The sequence below is a fragment of the Protopterus annectens genome, chromosome 6.part0, assembly GCF_019279795.1.
Source record: "Protopterus annectens isolate FY-2018-M chromosome 6.part0, PAN1.0, whole genome shotgun sequence".
NCBI classification, from domain to species: Eukaryota; Metazoa; Chordata; order Ceratodontiformes; family Protopteridae; genus Protopterus; species Protopterus annectens.
The window spans coordinates 765,433,484-765,451,490 of NC_056737.1; the positions used below are offsets into that span (position 1 = coordinate 765,433,484).

Genomic DNA, 18,007 nt, shown 5'->3' on the forward strand with positions numbered 1-18,007 from the left:
AGATAAATAGTCAAAAAATTCAAAGACAGCCAGCAGACAGAATCCTGGTGAATAAATCCATTTATTGGAGAATGAAATCCATCCAGTGAAGACAGCAAAAACACACAGACCGGTTTCGGCTGGTTAATACACACAGCCTTCTTCAATGTAAAACAAATAAATCAAAAACTGTCATTTAAATACCCAACAAAAGAATGTGATTGGTTATGCTTAAAACTGCTCATTTAGTCCTGGTGGAAATAAACCACCTAATTTAATGATCCATTTTTTCTCTTTGGAACTAAGTAGAGAATGCCAGCCAGTTTTGTTTTGTTTTGTTTATTACCCTTAATAGTGTCAATGATGGTAAATAAAAAGTTAGCAGTTGGAAGAACTACCTGATGTTATATTCTTATAACATTGATTCTACAGTTATTTTTGTTTATTTTCCTTCCATCTTATGAATCATAGCAACGTTGCATTCGGATGTTCGTGGGCGCCATTTTCCAGTTCAACTTCGCCAGTGTGGTTTTTGTTTTTTGGGAGTTATATCCATGGTTTTTTCATCTAGAAGGAAGGTTTGGACTAAATTTACTTTATATGTTTGGGAACTATTGAGCTTCCATTAACATTTACTGGCGGGACAACCACATATCGTAAATTGTTTAACATTACAACTGACTACTTTCGTTAGTCGATATTTTCATTATGGGATTCCTATGAAGATTATTCTGTTCTTTTTACACCATTTGGAGCATCTTATATCGTTTGGGATTCAACGATTCTTTTCTCTGGAGTAGGATTTTTATATTTTTGGATTCTATGTGACTAAATTCTACAACTGTTCAGTGGCTATCTGCTCATGATTATTTTCAACGTACCATACACGTATAACTGGACATATTTTTTGAGTGTATTTGGTATGCTTTAACATCATTAAGCTGTATGTTATTACAACAGGTTTTGATTTTTACAGTGATTCATGAGCAATATTCATGTTTTTGATCTGAATGTATAACCTGGGTTGTATAATCGCATGATTATATGTTTGTGAAATATTCAGTTTCTGCTGACATACGCTGTATAATTTTATGTTTGTGTAACAGTCAGCGTTTTGAAGATATATCTGGGTTGGATAACCATATGTTGAGGTATGCTTCGCACTATTTTCACTAATTCAGTGAGTTGCGTCGCCTTAACTTGGATTTAATATGAACAATTTTGTTCCTGGCTTCTTTTGACATTACAAGGAGCATCTAAAATCATTTGGGACTCAATGATTTTGCAATTTTTGCAACTTGGTCTTTCATATGTTTTGGGTACTCTTATGGAAAGGTTTTCATCCTAATATTTGTTTACCAATCATTATTTTGTGACTATTTTATGTAGTAAATGTTCATTTACTATGTTACCATTTCATTTAGCCAATGTTCTACCATATTATTCCACATGTTAACTGTGGCAAGATCTTTAATGATTTAATATTAATGTTTAGAGTGTCAGGTTAGTTCACTAGGTATATTCTGATTTCACATTTGGATTTGACACACTCTGTGTATCAGATTTGAACATTTTGTGGACTAGTAATGGATATCCTAGGTTAGGCAACAATTTGGTACCTTGATTACTCTTGTTTATATTGTAGTCTTCTGGAGTGCTCCCTTGTTATAATTTGGTGTATGGTTTCTTCTTATACGGAATTGGTTTCATATACTGTTTAGTTACTTTGAGGTCATACCACTTTGATAAGAACATCCAAGTTAATATTTTATTATATGGTACCTTGACATCCCTCTTATTCTTCCTTTTGTCAATTACTATTTTGAGGGCTCAGCACTATTTGCTGGATTCTTTGGCTTTTTTCAATTCTGAACAGGAGACGTAGTCCATATATCTACAGGATTTTGGAGCTATTATAGTCTCTTTACAACAATATTTGACGTAGCTGGTTCTAGCTATTATTGTCAAATTGTTGGGTTTCTTTGCCATATTTATCTTTGGCGTTGTGAATCAGGTCTGACAAATGGATCTTTTAAATTTGGTCTCAGGTCTATCCTCAGATCGTGAGGACTTAAGAGCTTTTGGTCTTGGATCTGCTACTGAGGGCACTAATGTAGAAGAGCCTCTTGATCCTGAAACTATTTGCAATTTGGGCTTTGATAAATTACACAAACATCTGAGGTCGCTCAGATCGAATGTTTGGCATGCCAAACTATTTAAGGCCTATATTGCCAAAGACATTACGCCTCGTGGCTTAAGAGTCAGAATCCAGCCTTTGGTGGGCGAAATTGATGATGAACTCTCTAATTAATGGGCTGGCATTCAGCATCAAGCCAGCATGTCATTTGTAAAAGCTTTAACCAAATATTATGAACGGGTAATTGACAAAGAGGTGAATATAGTTTTGGGGTTGGTCAATGAAGTCAAACCATTTGAGGCTGAACCTTTTTTTGTTAAAAATCTTACCAAAGTTGCTTCTGACCTCAGTAATTTAGAAGTACAACTGAAATCAAAGAAAATTAAAAAATTCAACAGAGACCAATCCGATTATCAGGGGAGCAAACCCTTTAGTACAATAAAACATGTTAAATTTCGTTCACAACCTAGTCGTCCTTCCAAAAGGAAGAGACCCAAATCAATATTGAGAAACCTTACCTCTGATACAGGTTCATCTACGGATGAATTTTCATCCTGTCTTGAGAATGACTCACAGACTGCATCAGGGTCACCTTCTCCAAAAAGAACTTTGTCAAGTGTCCCTTTAGGCACAAATATCAAAGAGGGGGTAGGAAGCATAAAGCAAATAAACAGTATCCAGGGTCTGCTCAAATTGGCAATGCAGAATTAGGGGTCTCATTTAATCAAAATGTCTTAAATTTATCAGACCATGTTTTAACACCAACTGAACTGAGTGTTCTCAATAAAGGACTAACATTTGTACCAGTTTTTTTTGTTCCTGAAGATTCTTTTGCACAAGATGTGGTGTCCTTTTGCAGACTGCTAAGATTATTCTTTGGTTCAAATGATAAACAAATTTATCAAAAGCATGATTATTATCACAAATCACAATTCTCACCTCCTATGCATCCTGTTGTTTTGCAATTTCAGAACAACATTCTCAAAGATCTACATTGTCAGGTCAGATTCTCGTTTGAAATCTAGTAATATTTCTACTCAAGAAAAATATGCTATACAAGATTTACAGAATAATCACAATATTGTCATTATTTCAGCTGACAAAGGTGGAGCTGTTGTGATCTTGAATTGGCTCTACTATGACCAAGAAGCCAAAAGACAACTATCAGACAGGAAATATTATGCTGAGATGGTTATTAATCCCACCATGAAGTTTAAAAAAGAAATTGAGGAGTTTTTGTTGCACGCCAGGGAAGCGTCTATCATTGACAATGAGGTGATGCATCAACTTTTGGTTCATGATCCCATGAACCAATATATTTACTTTTTGCCTAAGATTCACAAAGATCCCATTCATCCCCCAGGTAGGCCCATTGTGTCAGGTAGGGGCTACATTACCGAACCTCTGTGCCTTTTTCTCACCAAACAAATCAAACCTTTGCTGTCTTTGATACGGTCACGTTTACGTGACACAACTAATTTTTTTACAAATTATTTCGGAATCACAACTTGAACCAGAATGGCGTATGTGTACCTTTGATGTTAGTGCCCTTTATACCAATATTCCTCATTCTGGTGGTCTTGAGGCATTGTCCTACTGGTTGAATAATTCAGGTTTATATTCAATTGAATATAATGAATTTTTGCTTGATATGGCTGCTCATGTATTAACAAACAATGTCTTTTTTTACTAAGAAACTTGTTATTGGCAGACCATAGGAACAGCTATGGGGTCATCATTTGCCCCCATTTATGCCGATTTATTTATGGCTTATGTTGAAGAAAATCTTATTTACAACAGCCACAATAATATTTATCTGAATCAATTGGATATCTGGAGACGCTACCTTGATGACTGTTGGTCAGTATGGACAGGGGAACTTGATGAATTGTTTGAATTTTTGGCATATTTAAACAATAATAAATGGGGTCTTCAGTTCACATTACATTATGACATCAATGTTATTACTTTCTTGGATGTTTTAGTTACCAGATTACCTGATAACACCTTAGGGACTAAAGTTTATAGAAAACATCCAGAATATAATACGATCCTACATGCTTCAAGTTTCCACCCACCACATATTGCCAAGAATATAACCAAATCACAATTTATCAGAATGAAAAGGATTTGTTCCGATGATTCCTCATATCAGGAACAAAGTAGAGATCTCACCAATAGATTCAGAAGTAGGGGTTACAAAATGGGCCATGTTTTTGATGCCAGTAATAAGGTTGGTAAAATGAGCAGGGATGAGTTATTGTCCTACAAGGAACAGGATAACATGGTTTCACAACCAATCAGGTTCACCACCACTTATGGTAGGAATTCTGACAACCTCATACAGAGCATATACAGGCATTGGAACATTTTGCAATATGATCATGAAATATCTGACATTATTCCCAACAAATGCCTTTTTTCTTTCAGAAAAGGCAGGAATTTAAGTAGTTGCTTTAATCATTATAAACATACGCATGAGCATGGCAATTTGGAACCGATTCAGACTACACTTACAGGTTGTATTCCTTTAGGCTGTTACCCCTGTGGTGATTGTGTTAATTGTAACAAAATATGCAAAACAAAGCAATTTTCTAGCAAAAATTCTCCTATAGTGTATGATATTAGGTTTTTTGCTAATTGCAGTACAGATTGGGTTATTTACCTGGCTACATGCACATGTGGGGCATTTTATGTGGGACAAACGTCCAGACCATTAAGACTTAGGATCTCAGAACACATCAGTAATATTAAGAAGGGCAGAGTACATAATGCTCTATTCAAACATCAGGTAGTTCATCCAACTGCTAACTTTTTATTTACCATCAGTGACGCTATTAAAGGTAATAAACAAAACAAAACTGGCTGGCATTCTCTACTTAGTTCCAAAGAGAAAAAATGGATCAATAAATTAGGTGGTTTATTTCCACCAGGACTAAATGAGCAGTTTTAAGCGTAACCAGTCACATTCTTTTGTTGGGTATTTAAATGACAGTTTTTGATTTATTTGTTTTACATTAAAGAAGGCTGTGTGTATTAACCAGCCAAAACCGGTCTGTGTGTTTTTGCTGTCTTCACTGGATGGATTTCATTCTCCAATAAATGGATTTATTCACCAGGATTCTGTCTGCTGGCTGTCTTTGAATTTTTTGACTATTTATCTTAAGCCGTGCAGTTGCCTCCGCGCAGGAAGTTCCCTTTTACTGTTACACCTCCTATACCAAGCCAACAGATATTGCCAATATACTGGCCAACAAATTCAGTGCCAACTTTACCCCTGTCTTCCCCACCAAAGGACCAATCACAATACCAGTAGATTGTCAGGCACCCAGTATTACTGCTGCATAGGTTAAAACAGCACTGTCCAAGGCCAAGAATACAGCTTTTATGGGACCTGACAATAACCCTGGTTGTATTCTACATGAACTACAGAATGAACTAGCACCTCACTTGTGTGCCCTTTTCAGTCACAGCCTCACCTCAGGCTTTGTTCCTACCGAATGGTGGACTGCTACAGTCACCCCTCTTCACAAAGGAGGAGCGACTACAGACCCTGGGAACTATCGCCCCATTAGCCTGACAAGTCTGATATACAAAGCTATGGAACACATCATCATGGAACTAATAAACAAAGATAAAGGGAACCTCCAAACCCTGGATCCCTCACAGTTTGGTTTTGTGAAGGGTAGATCATGCCTGCTCAACCTGATCGACTTCTTTGAGTCAGTCACCAGAGCTGTGGATGAAGGCAAGGTGGTTCATACAGCCTACCTTGATCTGGCCAAGGCCTTTGATACCATTGTCCACTCAGGAATCATAGAAAAACTCACTAAGCTAGGCATCAGCCCCTATATCACTAGGTGGGTTGCAAACTGGCTCACAGATAGAACCCACAGTGTGAAATTAGCTGACTCCAAGTCAGACTGTCGACCAGTCATGAGTGGAGTTCCACAGGGTTCGGTCCTGGGTCCTCTCCTGTTTGGTTTCTACTTCTCTGAAGTTCAGGCCAACACGAAGGGACTCTGGCTGACAAAGTTCACAGACGATTGCAAGTTGGGAGCCATAATCTCCAAGTGATGTTGACATCCTACAGAAAGGCCTCACTGAGGCCAGTGACTGGTGTCAGAACCGTGGCCTTAAGCTCAATGCCAAAAAATGTGTCGTCATCCCCTTTGGGAAAAGCCCGGTTCCCATGAATTTCCACATTGATGGTAGTCCACTGAACACAGAAGGTGTCATAAGAGATCTGGGAACACAGGTTGACAGCAACCTCTCTTTTGACCACCACATTGCCACTGTGGTCAGAAAGTCCTTCTATGTGGCACATCTCATTACTAAGGATTTTGCACCCGGGAAGAAAGAGGTCATTGTCTCCCTCTATTCTTCCCTCATTAGGCCAGTCATCGAGTACAATGTCTCATTTGGTATGTACCTCTCTAGACACCTACAACAACTGGAGAGGCCACAAAAATACCTCACAAAGAGGATTTTAGGCCTTAAACACTTGTCCTATATGGACAGACTCAAAAAACTCCAACTATTTTCTGTCTCGTATTGCCTACTTAGAAGCGATCTCTGCTTGACTTACAAAACCACGTCTGACCCAGCTCTGTTAGAAATGCTATATCTTAAGAAATCCCAATTCCTCCACACTACACGGTTCAGAGACCTCAACCTCATTACCACAATCAACAGAACAAACTGGAGGGACAGGTTCATAACCGAGAGACTGCCCATGCTATGGAATAGACTTCCCATACATGTCAAGCAGAGCTCCTCACTGGCCCTCTTCAAGAGAAATCTTGATGAGTGGATGGGAAATAGAAAATTCACCCCGGGGATCACTCCAGTGGCTCTGCTTGACACTGGGATCTAAGGTCAGATGGTACGATGCCAGGGTAATCCTATGGGCTAGGCTTGTAAAGGCTCCAGGGCCATTAGCCTAGTTACACACCTATGAACCTATTTAAGGAGGACATCCATAGTCAAAATGTGAGGGTCTGGGGTTACCATGGTAGGTGGTTGTCTTGGCCAAATGGACCCAAAAGTGCAAGCATAGGATTCTTTCCCTTCCTGTCTGCTTGCAGTTGTGCGGACTTCAAGTAACAAGCATGTCCTTGCTTTCCTCCCCCACTCAGGCTCTTCCTCAAGATTGGATTCACTTGTGTCAGGAGTTTGTTCATGCCTTGCAAAACTTGTAGCCAAGGGCTGATCAGACTTCAGTGTCTGAAGTCCCGTCTACTAAGAGAAAGAAGGAACCCTGTCTAGAGAATGAGACTGACTCCTCAGAGAGTGAGGGAAAACAATTGGACTATGCTTCTCAGATTTATTTTCCCTTAAATTATGACGCTGAACTGTATGACACCATGTCCTCAACTTCTGCTACAAAGGAAATTTCATTTGGAGACACATTTTGTACATTGAAAAGCACTTCCAGTGGGAAGCTAAGTAGGCATCAGAGGCACAAAAAAATAGATATTTTCATCAGTTTGGCTTAGATGCTCCTAAACCTGTAGCCATTCTCCCAGGCCTGGAAGCTGTAGAAGATGCCTTCTGGGCTTCCTCCAAGAAACTTGTAACTAGACTCCTGCTCCCTGCTCACAAAATGCTTGACAGGTTTTATATGGTACAGAAATCCCACAACTTACTTTACAAAACATACTTTATAGGTTCATAGGTTGGTACTAGGCTATCGGCCCTAGGGCCTATACAAGCCTAGCCATAACAATTCTCTGGCTATTTCTTCCCACAATATTTACTTCCCTGGAGCCCTGTCTAGCAGGGCGACTGACGTGACCCCCAGGGTGAATTTCCTATCTCCCATCCAATCGTCAAGGTTCCTTTTGAAGAGGGCCAAAGAGGCGCTCTGCTTGACATGTATGGGCAGTCTATTGCAGAGTCTGGGGAGTCTCTGGGTCAAGAACCTATCCCTCTAGCATGTTTTGTTCATTGTGATGACAAGGTTTAGATCCCTGGAGTGTGTGGCTCTGAGGGATTGGGATTTCTTTAAGTGGAGCATGTCCAACAGCTCTGGGTTTGACATGGCCTTGTATGTTAATCAGAGCTTGCCTCTGAGTAGACGATATGCAGAGTATAGCTGGAGTTTTTTTAGACGGTCAGCATAGGGCATCTGCTTTAGGCCTGTGATTCTTTTAGTGAGGTATTCCTGCAGCCTTTCCAGTTCTTGCAGATGTCTTGAGAGGTACATTCCAAACAGGGCGTTGTATTCTATAATGGGACTATGAGGGATGAGTACAGTGGGACAGTGACCTTCTTCATTCTGGATGAAAAGCCCTTGGTGATGAGGTGTGCTACATAGAAGGATTTCCTGACTGTTGTGGCGATGTGGATATCGAAGGTGAGACCACTGTCCACCTGTGTCCCTAAGTCTCTTATCACACTTTCGGTGTTTAGTGTACTACCACCTATGTGGTAATTCACTGGTACATGTTTTATCCCAAAGGGGATAACTATACATTTCTTGGCATTGAGCTTGAAACCATGGCTCTGGCACCAAGCATCTGTTTCTGTAAGGCTCTTTTGTAGAATATCCACATCATTTGGGGATTCAATAATGGCTCCCAGTTTGCAGTCATCTGCGAACTTTGTTAGCCAGAGTCCCTTAGAGTTGGCCTGTATTTCAGAGAAGTAGATGCCAAACAAGTGCGGTCCCAGGACTGAACCCTGAGGTACTCCACTTGTCACTTGTCTGGAGCTGGATTTGGAGTCAGCTATTTTTACAGTGTGGGTTCTGTCAGGAAGCCAGTTGGCAACCCATCGAGTGACATAGGGATTAATGCCCAGCTTATTAAGTTTATTTATGATTCCAGAGTGGGGGATGGTGTCGAAGGCCTTGGCGTGGTCCAGATAGGCTGTGTGGACCGCCTTACCCTAGTCAACAGCTCTGGAGACTGATTCGAAGACGTCAGTCAGGTTCAGGAGACAAGATTGGCCCTTCACAAACCCAAACTGGGTGGGGTCCAGTGTTTGAAGGTTGCCAATGTCTTTGTTTATAAGTTCCATGATAATACGTTCCATGGCCTTGCAGATCAGGCTCGTCAGACTGATGGGGTGGTAGTTCCCAAGATCCAAGGTGGATCCCCCCTTGTGGAGAGGGATAACTGTAGCTGTGCGCCACTCAGTGGGCACGAAGCCTGAGGTGAGGCTATGATTAAACATGACACTTAGGTGAGGTGCCAGTTTGTAGTTCATGTAGTACACAGCCCGGGATGTCATCTGGTCCCATGGATGCTGTATTCTTAGCTTTGGAGAGTGCATTTTTTACCTGTGTGGCCATTATTACCGGAATTTGGTAATCTTTCGGTATTGAGATGGGCCCTTTAGGGGGTGAGAGGAGGGGTGAAGTTGGCACTGAATCGATCTACCAGGATATTGGCAATATCCTTGGTATCAGTATATTTAATGCCATTCTGTTGCAGTTCAAAGCAGATCTGAGCATTGCCATTTAGATTCTTGACATAGCTATAGAATGCATTGTGGTTGTCTTTGGAATCTTTGGCAATTTTATTTTTGTAACTAGCTTTGGAGGATTTTATGAGAGACCTCAGCTTCTTACTGAGGCTGGTAAGGGAGTTTTTTGCATCCTGGGATTTTCCTCTTTTCTGCCACAGTTTCTTCCTTTTGTTGTAAAGTTTGTTTATGGCAGGGGACCACCAGATTGGCTTCCATTTTTTGGAGGAGAGCATCTTGGTTCTATTTGGAATGGCACTATTCATGCACGAGTGGATGTGCTTGTACAGTGCCTTAGTGCAGGATTTAGTGTATCCAGCAGTGGGAGCTATGGATTTAGAGACTGGATCTAAATTGGTTCCTGTTCCCTGTACTCTTCCGAGTAACAAGGAAGGCAGCCAGCTTGACCAATGTGGGAAGAAAATATGCACAGCTGCCACCCTGATCTTCAGAGCCATTGACTGTCAAATGTACAATTAAGTTTCAGATTGGTTTGTTTATAAAGCTGGGTAGGTGTTGGAAGTGAATCTGAGGAATACAGTTATTAGACTTCATCCATACTTGAAGGAAACAATGTCCTCTGGTAAGTGTGACTATGATGCTGTGGAAGCAGCATGTGGGTCTGCAGCTACAAGGTTTGTTATTTAAGAGGCATGCCTGGCTGAGGTTCCAGCCACTGGCAGAGAATGACCAAGTACAGCTCCTTAATGCATTTATAGGTAAGGATTTGCAATTTGAGAAACCCCTTCTGTTGAAGTATTCAAAAGACTGGAGGAAAGGAGGAAGACTATGCAGTCAGTAAACTATTTTTTTTTCACTTTTCCATGCCATGTTATGAGAGAAATTACTTTTCCAATTACTCATTAAAGTCTGAATCCCGCACTCACAGGCAAGGAAGGAGTAAACAGGCAAAAGAAACATAGCCCAGTACAAAACGAAATGGCAGGAAAACTGGAACGGAAGAAAGTGGGGCCCACAGGGCCCTGTCACCCAAAGGGAGTAACTTTGACTACATGGAACTTTTTCTCTCAAGTGCCCACCCCAAGCTTGTCCTTATTCTTCCTATCCTGCCACAGGACAGTAGAAAAGCTAACCCATTTTTTAAGGATTTGTGAAAGCATCATAAGACACAGATGGGTGCGTCAAGTACGTTCTCCAGGTTATAAACTTCAGGTATTAAGGAAACGTAAAATGTCAGGTATCCCCTGCCCCCATACCAAGAGGCCCATATCTGGTCAGTTAGATTTTACAAGAACTCCTACAGCTAGGAGTAATAGAACCAGTGTAAAAGCAGAACCAAAATAGAGGATTTTGTTCAGGGCCCTTCTTACTGCCCAGAAGGGAGGGTCACTGGAGGCCCTTCCTTGACCTGTCACTGCTGAACACCTACCTTAAGGTCTCAACATTCAGAATGTTGACTCTGTAAGCCTTCAAACCAGTCCATTCCCCTCAAGCTGTAGTGGTTATCCTGGACCTCAGTAATGCCTACCGCCATATTCTAACTCATAGAGACCACGGGTGTTTTCTCGGATTTGAAGTATGGAGATTCAAATGTAACTCTGCATCTACACCCTTTTCATTGGCTACACCACCCAGGGTATTTACAGAGACCCAGACTTTGTCATTGCATATTGCAGAACCAAGAAAATTCACATTCAGCCCTATTTGGGTGATTGCCATATCCAGGTGTTAACCCAAGGTGAGGTCAAAAGGGCTCTTCAATTTATTGATTGTTTAAAAATTTGGGATTTGTAGACTTCTGGTGTGCATTAAGTGGCAGTACAGTTTGTGATCACTCTGTGCCATAATATTACAGTAGATGAAGAATTTTGGATCAGTATAAAAGATTCTTCTGTCCCTTTTTGCTTTACTGTGCCTGAAATAATCAAGACAGCATAAAGCAAAGTTACCAATAAATGTAAGTAGTTATAGCTTTAATGTGCTTTTTTTGACTTAATACTGACCAACAGAGCATTGTGCAAGAGTGCTTCTAAGCATCCCAGAAGTCTTAATATACAAAAGGCAGCAGGAAAAATGAATTGAAAGGCAGGCTGAATTATTTATATCCTTGCACTGCCCATCCACAACAAGGATTGATGAAACTCTCTATAATCGCTATGACTCAATGAAGCTATTGTGCAGTGAAAATAGTATACTAAAATAATATTTAGAGAGTGCTCAAATAAGCCAGAACTTACAGACCGGTGGATTATGAGAACAGAGTAAGATAGAGCATCAAAGTCACTGGAATTCCCAAAAGCCTTGAGTTAACAATTTTGCCTTTTTTTGACAAGGTGCTCCTTGCTAGTTGATCTGGTATTCCTGAATGTGAGACTGCTCATGGAATTTTCTCCCCTGGTGCTGAAACCTCAAAGAGGCATCCGTGGTAGTGCATACCAAGGTTTGAAATGCTCTCCCAAAAGGAGCAGATGATCCCTGCGATCAAGAAGCCAGAGATGCTATGTGAAATTCTACACCAAAGAGCATTTCTTGAAAATGATTATTCTTCAAAAGCCAGGAAGTAGCATGCCCTGTTCAGATATGTAATGATGGGATTTAGGCAGAGAAGGCTACATTTTCATCTTGACTATCCAGCTAATCTAAGGCTTTCTATGTGTGTGTGTGTGTGTGTGTGTGTGTGTGTGTGTGTGTGTGCGTGTGTGTGTGCATATATGTATATGTATATATATATATATATATATATATATATATATATGTATATGTATATATATATATATATATATATATATATATATATATATTATGAGAGTCATGGCTTAGTGGTAGGTCATACAGACTAGTGTTACTAATGTCCTGGGTTTGAGACTGGCAGTGGGAATTTATTTAGGGTTGGGAGGGTGGCCTAATGGTTAAGGTGTTTGCCTTACAAACACAAGGTGCAGGGTTTGAGTCTCACAAGGGATAACTGGCTAGGCTTAAAATGGCTCGCAAGGGCTGTTAGCTTAGTACTAACCTATAAGATATATATATATATATATATATATATATATATATATATATATATATATATCATCATCATCTAATTTCGGCTGTTCCCATTAGGGGTCACCACAGCAGATCACCTGTTTCCATTTCTTCAAGTCCTCTGCATCTTGCTGTGTCACACCAACCACCTGCATGTCCTGTCTCACCACATCCATAATAAACCTTATCTTAGGCCTTCCTCTTTTCCTGTTACCTGGTAGCTTCATCCTTAGCATCTTTTTTCCCAATATACACAGTATCCCTCCTCAGCACATGTCCAAACCAACGTAATTGTGCCTCTCTGGCTTTGTCTCCAAACCTTCCAACCTAGGCTGACCCTCTAATATACTTATTCCTAATCCTGTCCACTCTCGTCACATATCCAAATAAAACAAAGCTAAGTAATCACCAAGAACGTAGTATTTAATGAAGCTTTCGGGCTCACATCCCTTCATCAGCATACATAATCACATCTAAAAGTTCTTTATATAGAGGGTCATTTAAAAAACACATGATCAGAACCAGCCTATAAAAATATATCTAAACAATTACATCATTAGATAATTTAAAAACATATAATCAACCATTTATATTTGAAATTTCTATAAAACACCCAGTGCAAATATTAACATCTTTAATTCTGCCACATCCAGCTCATACTCCTGCCTTTTTGTCAATGCCACTGTCTCCAACCCATATAACATAGCTGGTCTCACTACTCTCTTGTAGACCTTCCCTTTCACTCTTACAGGTACTCGTCTGTCACAAATCACTTCTTCTTCTCCACCCACTCCATCCTGCCTGTACTCTCTTCTTCACCTCTCTTCCACACTCACCATTACTCTGAACTATTGACCCCAAGTATTTAAACTCATCCACCTTTGCCACCTCTACTCCTTGCATCCTCACCATTCCTCTATCCTCCCTCTCATTCACACACATATATTCTGTCTTAGTCCTGCTGACCTTCATTCCTCTTCTCTCTAGAGCATATCTCCATCTCTCCAGGGTCTCCTCCACCTGTTCCCTACTCTCACTATGGATCACAATGTCATCTGCAAACATCATAGGCCATGGGGACTCCTGTCTGATCTCGTCTGTCAACCTGTCCATCACCATTGTAAATAAGAAAGGGCTCAGAGCTGATCCTTGATGTAACCCCACCTCCACCTTAAATGCATCCGTCACTCCCACCGCAGACCTCACCGCTGTCACACTACCCTTGTACATATCCTGTACCACTCTTACATACTTTTCTGACACTCCTGACTTCCTCATACAATACCACAACTCCTCTATAGGCATCCTGTCATATGCTTTCTCTAAGTCCACAAAGACACAGTGCAACTCCTGACCTTCTCTGTACTTCTCCATCGACACTCTCAGAACAAACATCACATCTGTAGTGCTCTTTTCTGGCATGAAACCATACTGCTGATCACTAATCATCACCTCCCTTCTTAACCTAGCTTCCACTACTCTTTCCAATAACTTCATGCTGTGACTGATCAATTTAATCCCTCTGTAGTTACTACAACTCTGCACATCACCCTTATTCTTAAAAATCGGTACCAAAACACTTTTTTCTCCATTCCTCAGGCATCCTCTCACTTTTCAAGATTACATTAAACAATCTAGTTAAAAACTCCACTGCCATTTAATCTAAACACCTCCATGTTTCCACGGGTATTTCATCTGGACTAACAGCCTTTCCATTCTTCATCCTCTTCATAGCTATCCTTACTTCCTCCTTGCTAATCCAATGCACTTCATGATTCACTAGCCGCACTTCATCCAACCTATGATTGTTTACCTGGCTTGAACTCTGCTGTCACATTAAAACCTATTTTAGTTAAAATACAACGTACTAAGTTATGTTAAATGTTATATATGAGTTTGTAGGTCGTGAATTTATTGTAGAATTTATTATATATATGTAAAATATTATGTTTTATTAGTTGTATGAAATTTTAAAGTTTTGTAATTGTCACATGATTTTTTTGGGCTGCATGTCATGTGATTAATATTGACTCCTATTTAAATGGAATGTTTTAATGAAACCTGTATTAGTATTGAGAAAGGGTGTGTAACCCGAAAGCTTTGCTGTTTATAAAGGTGTATTATTTCCTCAACGTTTGTGTCTTGATTGCCAGAAGGCCAGCTGAAGGAAGGAAGAATGAAAGGCGCAAACCCTCACCTGTTCTGCCTTTCATTCTTCCTTCAGCTGTGCTTCTGACAGTCAAGCTGTTAGTCATTCTCTAGTCACCAGCACCCCAAGCAGACACTCTGGCTCTGCGTCTGTGGGCTGGCTGTATGCATCCGCATATTCAATACAAGTCTGTATGTTTGAAAAGTCAGGTGTATGGTGGTTGTAGTTATTTTGATACCTAAAAGTAGAATAATTTGGAACTGACTATATTAATGTACATGCTATTGCAGTAAACTGTGTTTATAATATTAATTCTGTACACTCCAATCTGCACAATGTAGAGGTTGTAGAAGCCAAATTAATGACAGTTAAGTACTATAATTCCTATCTAAGCGTCACCATAGGATACAGTAATGTTACAATTAAATTAATTTTTTAATTTTAAATTTTATTGTGGCATCTCTTCTAAATTTCTTGCAGGTTCAATTCCAGAAGAAATCGTGGAAGACATTAAAGGTAATAAAGTAGTTGAGTTAATTTTTTACTGATGTGAAGAAATGCAGATGTTAGTTTGTTGCATGAGGATGTTGCATTCATTTTAGAAATAATCTGTGAAGCAGACAATGAACTCTGCAGTTAATGTGTCATTGTGCTGGATGTTTTCTTTTCCTCACCACAGCTTCTCACCACTGCATGTGTGATGCTTATTTAATGGCATTTGTTTACTGGGTTAATCCAACTGGGCCTAAAAAGAACTTTTTTTTAGCAGAGGCATCTCCAGTACAAAAATGCAAGTTACAGTGATTTATAATGTTGTACAATGCAATTTTCAAACATTGAAGCATGATGTAATTTTGTGATGCCTTACATTACAGAAATGATGGAACTAAGATTATACTAAGTTACAAGGAAAATTATGTGGACTATGAAATATAAAGTAAAAAAATAAAAGGAGTATTCATCACTGTATGTGAACTATAAAAAAAAAATAGCTGAGATGCAGGTTGGTATTCTGACAGTAAGAAATGAAGGGGTGAGATGAGAAAGGTAAGAAACAATGTTATGAGGGGAAAAGGCGAAAAAATCTATGTCCGAGATGGCGAGATTTATAGATGAGAGAGGAAGGAGAATGAAGGATGGTACTGTATATGAGGATGTTCTTGAGAAAAAGTAGTAAGGTGAAAAGACCAGAGTGAGATGGGAAAATGGAAAGCTGAATTCACATTATGTATGACCTTTCACATTATGTATGACCTTTGTATTGGAAACTAGTAGTTTGTGAGTTCGGACTCTTAGGATGCAGATGCTGAGCTGAGGTTGCTGATTTGTTTCAAAGAAGGAGAGAAATAGAGGTCCATGCTTTTGAAACACAGTTTAAAAAAAGAAAACCTGCTGAGTTATTGGATTTAGAAATAGTAAGCAGAGACTTGTATCCAGATCTGAGCTCTCTGTTGAGGGGGGGGGTTGAATATTAGATTGCAGAGCATGGTATTTATCTGGTTCATATATAAGTTTGTGGTTTACTAGCTATAGTGTCAAGGTTAGATGCTACAGGAGTTCTAACCTGTTAAGATACTTTAGTGGTAGATAGTGGTAAGGTTTTGAGTGATGGTTATCTGCATATTTAGTAACTTTGTTATATAGCATTGTTCCATTTCGAGAAGTAGTGTAGTTTGAAGATTGATGTGTATTGGAGAAGCATACAGGAGCGATGATAGTAGGAAGGTTGTGTGTTTTCTTTCTGTATCAGTACAATAGGGTTTGGGCCATCGTGGTAAGCCAAATTTTTGATAGGTTTTGTTTATTGTTTGGATTATGTGGTGGTCAAATTTAATTTAATTTTATTACATTTTTCTGTGTTCTTTATACCCCCTTCTCTGATGACCATTGAAGCTCTCCCAGTCAGACATGCCTATCCATATTCTCTAGTCCAATGGGAATGATTGCCCAGTGTTCGGGATAAGAGCTGTCCAGAGGGGACAATAAGTCAGGCAAACAGGAAAGTACTTTGTAACTGTGCCAGTTTCCCAACTATGAGGACATTTATGTTTGACCTAGCCCTTTCCCTCATTGGGGAGAATGTGCAACCCACATCATCATGGGAACCAATAATGCTTTTCCCTTGCAAGAGCATGATCCCATATACTTGCTGTGAAAGCTACCATCAAGCAGTGGCTTGGTTAGCCAAAACACTCCTCTTGAGGCACACGTTTGCATTGTTCCCCTTCTAAGGAAATGTGGTAGTATGTCTTATTCCATCTCACCTCAAGTGGGCATGTGACCACCCCCCCCTTCCAACTCCAAATACTAAAGTCGCTAATCAAACTGTGGTCACCTTGGCCATACACCAACAGAGCTGGCTTTTGCTTATTAAACTGTTTAAACACCTTTCATGCTGCTTGCCTCAAACTGCATGATGTTCTTCATGTTTCGCTGTTGCAGTCATCACCTGTGGGTCATCCCTGCTGTGGTAGCCCTCGGCCAGCCCGAATACCAGAGTCATTGTTTTTCTGCATCTGCTGCTGTTGCTTGTTGACTGACATCAGGTCGTCAGTGCTATAAAGCAAGGCAGACGATGCCATTACATCAATCTTTCTTGCCGTAGAGCCCGTAGCAGAAGTATTTTGCACGTGTGCCAGTCACTTGCTATCAGAGCTCAAATTACAGCTGAAAACGTCTAAAGCTAAGTACCCCTTTGAGGATCCTTTTTTCTTGCACTAACCGATGTCCAAAAAAGTTAACAGTTGTATCACCTGTGGAAAGCAGATCCCACACCGAGATTTCCATTCATATTGCGTCACATGTTTAGGCCCAGACCAAAATGTCTCCCGTTGCCAGTTCTGTGGCCTCTCTAACGCGAGAACCATTCATTGTAGAGCTCTTATTATAGACAGGTATTTACGTCTTCCATCTTCGCATTCCGAAATAGCGTCCAACAGCTAACAATCCATAGATATTCTGAAAAAATGTAGAGATAAAGATAGGGACAGACCACACAAGGCTAAGCCTTCCAATGATGCTACTGCTAAACAGGTCGTCAGTTCTCCGGAATTCAGTGAGGCACTTTCGCAGCCCCTGATGCCCGATACGATGTCTATGCAGGCCTCTACTGAGACCCTTTCAGAGTCCGGTATGCCGCAGAAATCTTCTTTGTCTTCCGAGCCTTTTGTTGTCTCTGCTTCGGTTAGCTTCGGAGCCACGAGGCAGGCACCGGCTTCCAAGGAGGCTTTTTGCACTACCGATTCTAGACAAAAAACAATGTCTTCTCATCCGACTACCATTTCTCT

General features: G+C 40.2%; 1 protein-coding gene across 1 annotated transcript in view; it reads left to right on the top strand.

Moving 5' to 3' along the window:
* ACTR10 (actin related protein 10) overlaps window positions 1–18,007 on the top strand; it is a 757,243-nt gene that overhangs the window by 386,551 nt on the left and 352,685 nt on the right. The window contains exon 8 of the mRNA XM_044074447.1: window positions 15,201–15,236. Within this exon, the coding sequence (XP_043930382.1) occupies window positions 15,201–15,236 (36 nt within the window). The remainder of the gene's footprint in view (window positions 1–15,200; window positions 15,237–18,007) is intronic.